Below are 12,169 nucleotides of genomic sequence, written 5' to 3'. Positions count from 1 at the left end.
CTACTGTGTCCTCTGAACAAACTTCTGAGGCTACCTCCAACACAGTCAGCAGCATCTCAAGATCTACTGCAAACCCAAAGCACAAAACCGCACCAACTACAAATGAAACGTCAGAAACTACAGAGATGCCACATTCCACACATAATGTTTTGACCAGGACTACAGAAAGTATTTTATCAACAGCAGAAACTAAAACCTCATCTCATTCCATTTCATCACAAATATGTACAGATAATGACTGTAATGGATCTCCAAGTCTGTTTAATTCTTCTTCAGGGACCTGTCAGTGCCAGTGCCCAGATTTTACTATCGGGGGAAAGTGTTTAACGGGAAAAAACTATACTGATGTCACTTTTGGAGGTATGTGCATTTATTCAGTTGTCATATGTGATTTTGGAAAAAAAAAACTTGTGTTTCTTTTTTCAGTTTTTTTATGCTAATTTTGACATAGCAATCCTTTTGATAGTGGTTTCAATATATAAAGTAACACAAAAATGTAACTGGTTTGCAGTTTGTCAGCATATTCCTGTAGTTGTAAAGTAACATCTTTTGTTTTTTTTTTTTCTAGTTAATCAGAGTCTGCCTACATTGGATATAAATATTATAATCATAATAGACAAGACATTCCCTGATTCACTAAAAAATTCTACATCATCTTTGTACCAGAAATTCAGCAATATTATAATAAAGCAGGTAACTGAAATGAAAGGGTCCTCAGGAGTTTTTTTGTGGTTTACTATAAAAGACAACTTATATGACCTTGTTTGTTACACATTTTTCAGTCATCTCTTTGATCAATTTTTTTAGTAAAAAGTGAGCTACTGTGGGAGGTATAATGTTCAAAATATGTAATTTAAGTTGTTTGTAAAGTTGAGGAAGAATGTAAATGTTTTATTCTGAATACAGTTCTGAAGTGCATAGTTCTTTTTCCTTATGATGATATTGTTGACATCACAATAAAAGCAAAACTGTGCTTTGTCATATTGTTTGAAAACTTACTTCCATAAATATTAATTGAACTGATGTTCAGTTTTCTCCAGATTGTTGCAAGAAGTATCAAATAAGGTACTTAAAAGACAGGAGTAGTGTGGGTCACATTATACAAATATAAATCCTGTTTCGGGACTTAAATTAGCACAAGCATTTTTTGCATTATTGCTAATTCTATATTGTATGATAATGAATTTTAACTTAATTATGATTGGTTATTCTTTTATTTTCAAGAATGGCCTCAATCAAATTTGCTTGGGAATTTGTAGTTATGTAATTATTTTAGAATTCATTATTACAAGAAAAAAAATGTTATTTAGCAATAACATTAAATATATTTTTTGTGATGGGTATGGAACTTAATGGATTTTTCATTTAACAGAAGAATATACATTTATGCAATTTCTGCAACACATTATTACATAGGCTTGTGTTTAGCCTGCACCTATTTTGATAGCATTTGTCAAAGCAGTAATGAACCCCTGACAGGAGGTCAGTCAATCACAGGCAACCCTTCTTTTTCCACCCATTAACTGTCCTGCCACATTAGGTCAAGTTAAAATCACCAATTAAATAACCAACTTGCATGATTGTGAGACATGGTAGGAAACTGGAGTAGCTTGGTAAAAAAAAAATAAAAAATAAACAAATTGGAAAAAAATGCAGACTCCACAGTTTCATACGTGGGATTTGAACCCAACAAGCTGGAGACATGAGACAGCAGAAATAAACCCTGCATCACCATGCCATCTATTTGATGTAATTAATTTATTAAAAATATCAAGAAATAACCACATTTACAGTATATGAAATATACTTTGAAATAAAACTTGTACTAAGTACTATATGTCTACACTTTTCCACTAAAACCACATAGAATTTTCAGAAAGACTTAATAATAATTTTTAATATATTATTATATAAATAGCTGTGTTAACCATCTTCACTTGACAAATTCCCTGAGAAAATGATCCTCAGTTATAGTGACGTTGCTTAATCAGAAGTACTATGTAGCTAACTGAATAGTTTTCTGTATATGATAATTGAAGTTTCATTTTTTTCCAGGAACTAATATTAATTATTAACTAGACCTCATTACTCTTGAACAAACTACATACAATTGCTTATGAGTAAAACGTGCCTGCTTTTCCTAGTGACAGACCTTGGATTTTCTTGCTGATCAGTGCAAAATACAATTTTACAGGAAACTGTATTCTTTTGAATTGAAACCAATAATTAACAGGAATAAAGTGAATTTAGGATATACATATAATTTTACCCTGTAGCACATCCTGTAAAATCAGTAGCCTCAATCAGATTTGATTGCAAAGCTTTGAGATGTAATAATATACCGTTATAATGTTTGAGGGTTTAGATCAAAACTAATACACAGATTTATACAGGCCTAGTGTATGGAAACAACAGTTTACCACATATGAAGTGAGAAACTAAAATTTTCAAATAAGAACTGAAATAAACTTACAAAATTAAAAATACTGAAAGAAGAAGTACAGCAAACCACAATTTTAAACTTTACCCCTAAAGCCATTGCAGGACAATAAAGTTCTAATACTGAATCGTGTTTTACTTTAACTTATTACAAACAATGATGTTTACAAGCTGCAGGTGCAATGAATGGAATGTTGTAAGCATTGTACAGAAATTAACAGGTGTAAAGAAATAACATCCTGCATTATGCACGGTGTCCACTAGGGCTTTCAACTTGAACGTCACTATTCATATACAGTGCATTTTTTATTAATTTAATAAAAGGCAAAGCTGACATTCAACAATGAAAAACGGTTACCTGCACTGATTTTGGCATTGCGTTAAACCAGACGCGCTGTGCAAAGCTGCAGTATTTTGCAATTCTGTTTTTGACAAGCACTTCCACAATCAACCGTTTCATAATTTTGAATAGTTAGATTGTTACCTTTACTAGAAAAAGTTACAGTTAGACCCCTTCAGGACGTAGATTTTTTTTCGAGTAGTTTTTCTAAATGTTTTCCGTTGCCCTGATGCCTCGGATTCTGTTGTATTCATAAACCTGAGGCCTGTGACTGTTGTTTAGCGCTAAGACTTTCTCATTAAAGCAAATAGAAAATAACCAATAATTCTGGTTTTCCTTTAAATACAACGCTTTAAAACCCCAACTTTAAAGAGCCAGCATTCTGTGTCTTACAATTAGAGTCCGGTTAGCTGGTTTGACACATAATGCCTAAAGCAATGAGGTAATTAAACATATTCAGGCCATCCGCATTAAAATGTTGCTGCATCCGTAAAGCTGACAGATTGTGTGCGCCCTGCTTTACTAACTGTCCCGTTTTTGTCTTGATCCTTATCAAGGCAGCAAGCCATAAAAGCAGCCACGAAAATGAGCCTTATAAACCACACGTACTGGCACCACACACTTCTACATTATTATTAATATTCTGCAGTTTTTCACTCACGGTGCCTCTGCAAATCACGAATTACTTATTGCAATGCTGAGTGAGTCTTGTACCGGTAAGATGGTGTTCCTGCACTGCAAACGTATTATGTATGGAGGAATATTTCGGACAAAATGAAATAAATAAATAAATGTGTAAATAAATAAAAGTACTGTGAAATGTGAGCATAAATAAATAAATGTGTCATGAAATGAGAGCCTTAATAAATAAATATGTCATGAAATGAGAGCATAAATAAATAAATGTGTCATGAAATATGTTTTTCGTTGCTTATTTATTTATTTCATTTTGTCCGTAACATTCCTGCAAACCGTCATGAAATACGGCTTGAAATAAAACTGTCACTTTCACTCGTCAAAGTTGAGAGGGTGGGCTCTAACACGCCCTCTAGTTACTGATTGGTGAATCGATAGCACAAGAATTAATTAGAAAAATACTTACTACTGCCGATGAAATGGATTCTGCCGAAGATATTACGTATTTCAGAGAGAGAACTGAAGATTTATCGGAAGAAATTACAATGTTGGCGGCCCTTTTAGACTCCGATATAGATGAAACTGTTTTTGAAATTATCGAAGAACAGGTGGAACGGACTCGACTACACTCCAGTTCAGGTGATGCAGTACCCTGCTCTGGACGTCCATCCTTTGACATTCCAGCTGAGTCAATAGAACACCTTCTGTTATGCGGTTTAAAAGTACAACAGATTGCAGATCTATATGGTGTATCGGAGAAGACGATCACAAGACGAATGAGCCAGTTTGATATACGGTAAGCTGCAACGGCTGTATTAGTTTAGGTACTTTGACATGGAATGCCCAAAGCAGCTCCACCAAATATTTTGAACTGAACAACTTTACCACTGATCAGAGCTGTACAGTTGTTTGAAAAAGTAGCTGCGAATATGCAACTGACTTTCTACTCGTAAAACAAGGGTCAAATACTCAGTTCTAAAAGGGCCGCCAACATTGTAATTTCTTCCGATAAATCTTCAATTCTCTCTCTGAAATACGTAATATCTTCGGCAGAATAAATTTAATCGGCAGTAGTAAGCATTTTCTAATTAATTCTTGTGCTATCGATTCACCAATCAGTAACTAGAGGGCGTGTTAGAGCCCACCCTCTCAACTTTGATGAGTGAAAGTGACAGTTTTATTTCAAGCCGTATTTCATGACGGTTTGCAGGAATGTTACGGACAAAATGAAATAAATAAATAAGCAACGAAAAACATATTTCGTGACACATTTATTTATTTATGCTCTCATTTCATGACATATTTATTTATTAAGGCTGTCATTTCATGGCACATTTATTTATTTATGCTCACATTTCACAGTACTTTTATTTATTTACGCATTTATTTATTTATTTCATTTTGTCCGAAATATTCCTCCATAATTATGACGTGTATTTAAATAACAGATTGTCCATGCCAGGCGTCTGCCATTACAATAATAAATAACGTGTACATATACAGTAGCCCTAAATCGCTATTTTTTTGTCAGAAACCCCCGCCACTCAGCAGCGCTTTTCCAAAACGACATTAGAAACTTATCAACAGAAGTAAAAAACGATTTTTTTCTTTTGCCTGTGCCGGGGACATAACCCACGAGTATATGCCATTTTATAATTGAAATATTTGAACCTTATTTGTCTGACTAATTTAACAGCCTTTGTGTCCGTCCCCTCTCTGTTCTGGCCATTGAAGACCCTTTAACAGAGTTGTGGTACCGTTAAAATTGAAATAGGGACGCCGTTGCACCTGGTCTGTCTTGCACACAAGAACGCCACTCCCCCCTCAACTTCTCTGTTCTCCCTCTTTGCTTTTATTGAATCAACGCCTATATTCACTGCCACAGAGTCTGGCATTTGAACCCGAGCTTTATACAGTACATCTGCCAAACGTTTCTTACGCTTCAATGAATGTTCCTCTTTCCACTCGCAGGCCACTCTCCATGTTGAACGACATTACAGTACAGTCTTTTTCCAGTCCGGGACACCTACCCTTTTTTTACTGCTCCATCCATCCTATTGGTCAGTCCAGATCTTTGTTTACCCCGCCCATCGCTTCTGTTGATGGCATTCATTTGCATAAAAAAGAAAGCCCAAAACAGTCGACTGTTTCTTTTCTTGATTCCTTCAACACAGAACCGGAAAAAGGACGGAGTGTGTTAGCACAGCCTACTCGTTACATAGTATTATCAGCAAATATCGACAAATAAAAAAACAATATTTTTTTTCTATAACTTCATCAAATCTCACTTATCCCAAAATTTTAAAAATCATTTGACGGGTTTATTTCGTTTTTCTTTTGTAGGTGTTCTTTTTACCCCAAAACACTAACATATCAAAACGGGAAATAGTGTTTTTGTTGATAAGTGATTCAGTCGGTCAGCTTTGCAGCATATTTTGTATATACAGTAGATTGTACATTATTCGTTTCATTAAAAAATACATGCCCAAATAATCATATATTCTTTCTGAAACGATGACAACTTGACTCTGAAGAAAAAAGTCAGCAAAGGTTGTATTTCATTGATATGCTGGATTTTCTCCATGCCCCATAATCCTAAATGGGGCAAAATTAATATAGATTATGGATGGATGAATGGATGTATTATGCACTGTAAAAAAATAAGCTTTCGTCATAAATTTAGGATCTTTGTTAATTTTTTTTTAAAGGCACAGTTAGTTTTATTAATGCATTAGCAGTAATGCATTATTAACATGATCAGTGAGTAAGGTAATATAAACACAAAAAACATATTGAAGAAAGAGCAAGCAATACCAAAAACAAAAACAGTCTTAACAAGAAAGACTAATAAAGACAAGATCAACACTGAAAAACTCAATTTCCAAACCCAATCATGTTCATGAGGGTCCTAGCCAATCTCAGCAGCACTGAGCGCAAGGCAGGAAAGACTCCTGAGTTATGTGCCAGCCCAGAGCAGGGCCTGAATGCCCACACTCACATGTAGGTCAATTTGAAATCTTCAATTAACTTATTCTGCATGTCATTTAGAATTTGGGAGAAAAACCTTTGCAGATGTGGCAAAAACATATGAATTCCACAGATACAATGCCAAGGCACACAAATCAAACCAGGACATTGAATTCTTTAGACATCAGTGCTACATATTGCATCAATAAAATACCAAATAATAACTGGATGATGCAATCACTGCAACAGTAGCACAGTGGTAACACTGTCACCTCGCAACAAGGAGATAGGGGTTCAAGTACCTGGTGCATCCCATATGGAGTTTGCATGTTCTCCCCATGTCTTTGTAGGATTCTTCCAGGTGCTCCTGTTTTCTCACACTGTTCAAAAAAAATGCAGGTTAGATGGGTTGGAGATGCTAAGACGTGGTGTGTGTGTGTGTGTGTGTGTGTGTGTGTGTGTGTGTGTGTGTGTGTGTTCACCCTGTGATTTGTCAATGCTCTGTCCAGGGAGTGTTCCTGCCTTGCTCCTGGTGCTTACTGGGATAGGCTCCAGCTTCCCTGCGACTCTGCTCTGCAAAGGCTGGTTTAGAAAAGGGACAGATGAGCATTTTTCATTGTTTTGATAGGGATGTGTAGAGCTCAAAAAAGGTTAATAGTATTAAAGATTTTAGGCATTTTCATTGTTGCTCTAAGCTGTATAGTAAAATCACCATGCCTGCACAGAAGATCAATGACTGTAGTTTCTTGGGCCATAGGAAAGTTTCTTTTACTCAGCAGGCTAAATTAACAATTTTTCTATTACACATAAAGCCAGCCATTGCTATATCATTATTATGCCCAGCAATCGCAAGACTTCAGGGGACAACTGAAAGACAAGGATGTAGTCAAAAAACCATAATGAGGGTCAGAACCAGGAGAACAACTATTAGTAACCTACTGTATATGCAAGGATAGTGAGACAAAATTGAAGTCAGAAGGGGAGCAGAGACTCAACAACCATAGAAACAAAACAAAGAAAATTTTTCAAAAAGGTTTGAAAGCTTTTGGAATTTGCATAGTTAGATGGGGAAACATACCCATGGATGACCTTTTATCCCATTGCATCGTGATTAACATGCCAAAACCTCTAAGGACAGGAAGCAACAATAGCACTGTATGCTGAAATACTGTGTAAAGCATACAATATAATGTTTATTCATTTAATATTATGTATGTTATTTGACCTGTTTTTAATCACCATGCTTCTACCTGTTGTTAAACCTGCTTAATCAGTTCTAGTCTTATGAAGTCAGAGATTATACAGGCAGCAGAGTATACAAAGAGGGCAGAACCTTGGATAGAGCACAGTCCTGTCACATGGTACACGTATGCACACACCCAATGTCACTCACACAGGTCCAGCTAAGGGTCACCAGCTAATAACACCTGTGCGTCTTTAAGATGTCAGAGGAAAAGTGGAGTACCTAGAAAAGGAAGAAAGTAGACAGGCTGAGCAAATGTAAACTCCACACAGACAGAGCCGAGGTCACATGTCAGATTTAGGAGCTGACCAATAAAGCACCAAAAGTAAGGCCACTTAGACAATTATTAGAATCATAATTTTCTGGCAACTTACATGAATGTGAATTAATATAGGTAAAATTATTAGCTTAGTTTCTTTTTTATTAATTTTAATTAAAAGCAAATAACAATAAATACAGTCAAATCAAACTTAACAAAACCAAAATTCAACTCTCACCCAAAAAAAAGAAAGAGAGAAGAGCCAGCCAACAAAGCAAATCTTTGAAGCAGCAAGGAAGGAAAAGTACCCTTTTCCCAGATATAGGAGATAATTCTTAAATTTATTTTTGATTTGATCTTGCCATATTTTAAAAACATTTTGAACAGATCCTATGAGTGAGAGTTTGATTTCTTTCCAATTTCAGATAGTATAGGACATCAGTTACCCACTGACTTAAAGCTGGTGGGTTGAGATTCTTCCAGTTGAGCAGGATGAGTCTACTTGTTAGCTTAGTTTATTTAAAGCTAATGCATCAATATTAAAAGCAGACAAAATTCTCAATTAAAGTACACAACAGTACAGATTATGATATGCTTAAACTAGAAACCCTTAATGTATTGGACTTTTGCACAGCAATTTCCATATATTCTATGACTAGAAATGTTCAATTATTTTAATGCACTGAAATAATAAGAATTCCTCCTTCTTTACTACATTTAAACATTAAGGAGCTCACACTTGTGCTTAATTATGTATCATGACCTGCTAATATTTCTTTGTTCTCTAAAACAATCTTAATTTAGCTCACGGAAATTTGCAAGCCAGCTGCAGAGGCCAACTTCCAGGGCATAGAAATAATTCAGTTCACGTGAGTATTGGTCTCCAAGCTGATAAAGCACTTTTTCACTTGTTTGCCATTATTGTGTTATTTCATATATATCTTAAAACTCTATGATGACTGCTTTGATTTGTTATTCAAGTTAATAACTTTAGATCACGTCTTATAAAATTATCTGTAATAAAAACAGAAATGGATTAAACAGAGCAAGCCTTTTAATGTTTTTACTGTTTCCTTCTTTTTAGGAAAGGCAGCATCCGAGCAGAAAGTATTGTAAAATATGAGTACCGCAACAACCAAAGTGACATTGACTTCCTAAACAATGTGGTTACAGTTGAACTAAACAAGACTTTACACAATAATTCATTCAGTCTCATTTCGAACTTCTCAAAGGCCACAACAACACTGGACCACTTTGGCTACAGTGAATCTATTAAAAGTAAGTATGCTGCAATCATTCATGATGTACTGTATGTTTCTGGTGTTTACTTGGAAATCAGGTAGGTCCCCAATGAGGAATGAAACATTAAATATTCATCCAAACAGATGAACACTTAATTTAAAACATGACATTCATGTTCATTTATTTTTCAAATAATGTGTTTCTTTTTATAAAGTATTCTTGGGGAACACATTCATTACAGGTTCAGTCCACCACGGTGTGCTAAGAAGCGTCTCTGGAGGTCTTTTCTGCTCATTGCTAACAGGCAATTCAATGCTTCCATCCAATATACATGTCAAGTCTATTTCTATTTATTTTTATTTTTTATTGATTGATTGATTGGCTGTATTATCTGTCCTGTGAGTCTGTATTCTTATTTTTTATTCTGCTGCTGTATGCATTTGACTTTCTCCATCAAATTAATAAAGTTTATCTAATTTAATCTATTTAAAATAAAACACACAATAAGCATTGCATAAAACAAAAAGCATCATGCAAATCATACACAAAGGTTATAAATACAAAGGAAGTGGCCAAAGGGAAGGCAATTTTATCTTGATTGGCCAATTCATTTCAATTTATTTTTATTTCTAATTTTTATTTAAAAGAACAAAATACATATAATAACAAAAGTTTAGTCAAATACACATCAATGGAAACAAATCAGCAGCATAGTTACTGTGTTAGAAAAAGAAATTCATCAAGCAAAACAAAAATATAAAATCTCAATATACTGTACCTACCAACATCAGATAGGGCAACGCATTGTGGTTCCTCATACCGTTTTATTAAAATGGCAGAAAAGGTCAAGTATATACCGGCAAAACATTTTATGATAAAATTAATACATTCTTTTCAAAGTCTAAACAAATTCTTGAGAAGTTCTTCCGAAAGGGGATTTACTTTTTTATACTTTAACATAATGCCATTGAGTTGTTAGATAGATAGATAAATAGATAGATAGATAGATAGATAGATAGATAGATAGATAGATAGATAGATAGATAACACAAGTCAATTGCTGTCCGCCCAGCAGTTACACTTAGTTGGGCATGCTCAGTTAACGTTTGTACTGCTAAATCTACTGGAATGTTTTTAGTAATGCATGTAGTAATAAAATACATTTCATGTCCCATTAGCACTGTTGTTGAGAACCAACACTAAATGCTGATTGGTGGAGGGAACAGACTATAACTTAATAAAGGAAAATCTAAATAGATAAAAAAAAATCAGCTATTTCCCTCTGTGGGTCATTCAGTGGGATCGAACCAGATTAGTAATTTCTCTGTAAGCCTTTTTTATTTCCCAACGCTTTTTTGTATTTAAAATTTCCTTTATTAGGTTATAGCAACAGTTGTACACATCATTGGCTGAATTTTATTAGTACGCACAACAAAAACACTGGAATGTGCATGTCAAGAAATGACACTCTTGAGTGAGTGTGTTATTTTGCTGAATTAACATCAATAAGAAGACACTTTGCATTTAGATATATCACAGATTGAATCCAGCAGGGGTCTCCAACCTTTTTTCCCCTGAGAGCTTTTTTTACAAAATGAAAATGGCTAAGAGCTACTCGTGTTTTCTAACGTTTATTCTCATAGCTTCAACACAAACAAACTGAATAAGCTTGTTTTGCCTTAGCATTTACAAAATGTTGGTGTCCACAACTCACAATTTGCATTAAAACATCACAAAAAATATTTAGTCCACCTGAAAGTGCATTTTGTACGTCTGTATGCATTTTCTAGTGTATCTCACACTATTGAATTAAAAGATGAATGCTGTCAAAACAAAACAATGCAATTACAAATACACAGATATGACTTATTCATTTGTCATTGTGTTCCATGTCACTGTTTCACTTTATTCACATGTCCAGTTGCATGTGTGATGTGTTTTTCAGTTAGTCAGATGACTGGCACTGCATGGAGTCAACAAGAGAGGCAGGTGTATGGTGGAATGAAGCCACTTAGGTTCACTCTTATGGAGTCATTTAAATGTTCATCTGTTAGTCTTGTTCTGAACTCTGATTTCATGACATTCATGTCAGAAAAGGCAGAGGTATGGAGACCCAAGCAAAGCCGACATTTTCAGAGCTGCGTGGTGAAGATTCTTATAATTATCTGGCTCTACTAAGCTCCAGAAATGCTGAGAATGCTGTTGAGACTTTTAACTGCACATTATTTTGATGGTTTACTAATATATAATATATACAATCCAATGTCTCTCTGTCTGTCCGCTTTTCACAAGAGGACTACTTAACAGATTTAGGTCGGGTTTTTTTCTATAATTTGCTTTAACATTCCAGTTGATTTTGTGACATCTCTCATTTCACTATGTATCATAGTTTGCTTGTGGTACCGATTTATTTATGCAACTCAGAGATCCACAAAGTGGGCCGAGGAGTGGGTGGGCTCTCCTCACTCACTCGCCAGCTTTGGGATGTGTTTCTTAACTCCGCTTAGCTATCAAACGAGAGAACAGTTGAATTCAACTTTGTTTGATATTTGAAATAAAGTGTTACTTAGGTCTTGATGAGTTTGAGTCTGGATATTCTCATAAGTGTATGCCACAATGAAAAGATAAATTGCAATTCAGATTGTGGATCATAATATGATTTTTTGGAAAGATCGCCCACCCCTAATTTGTCTAATCAAGTTTTCAAATTTATGTTGGATTCATTAACCCTTTGGAGAGCTACTTGGAAAGGGGTTGTGAGCTACCAGTAGCTCACAAGCGACGTGTTGGAGACTACTGAGCTAGTACATACACAGTACAGGAGGAAAAAGTCTGTTTTCGATTTACTTCATTACTTTATTTCCAGGCCAAAGCTGACACATCTAGTATTGTGGCAGTACTTTCCTATCAGTTCAGTGATATGGATAGAGTACATCTCCATGCTTATTTTTCTTAAGAGTCATCTTCTTCCAAGCAGAATTACAGTGTTGGGGACCAAGAGTTAGCCATTGAATTAGCACTGGAAGAGAGGCATTACCAGTTA

General features: G+C 35.0%; 1 protein-coding gene across 1 annotated transcript; it reads left to right on the top strand.

Moving 5' to 3' along the window:
* Positions 1-6: 6 nt before the first annotated feature.
* Positions 7-9,162, top strand: LOC120519572 (the record flags this gene model as incomplete). Its single annotated transcript, XM_039742518.1, has 4 exons — positions 7-360; positions 569-693; positions 8,689-8,753; positions 8,969-9,162. Coding segments are annotated over exons 1-4 (619 nt in total), but the record flags the coding sequence as incomplete, so codon positions are not given.
* Positions 9,163-12,169: the final 3,007 nt, after the last annotated feature.

Source organism: Polypterus senegalus, unplaced genomic scaffold (genome assembly GCF_016835505.1).
Source record: "Polypterus senegalus isolate Bchr_013 unplaced genomic scaffold, ASM1683550v1 scaffold_3059, whole genome shotgun sequence".
Lineage (NCBI taxonomy): Eukaryota > Metazoa > Chordata > Cladistia > Polypteriformes > Polypteridae > Polypterus > Polypterus senegalus.
Note: the sequence above shows the minus strand (reverse complement) of the source record. Positions and strands in the feature narration are given on the sequence as shown.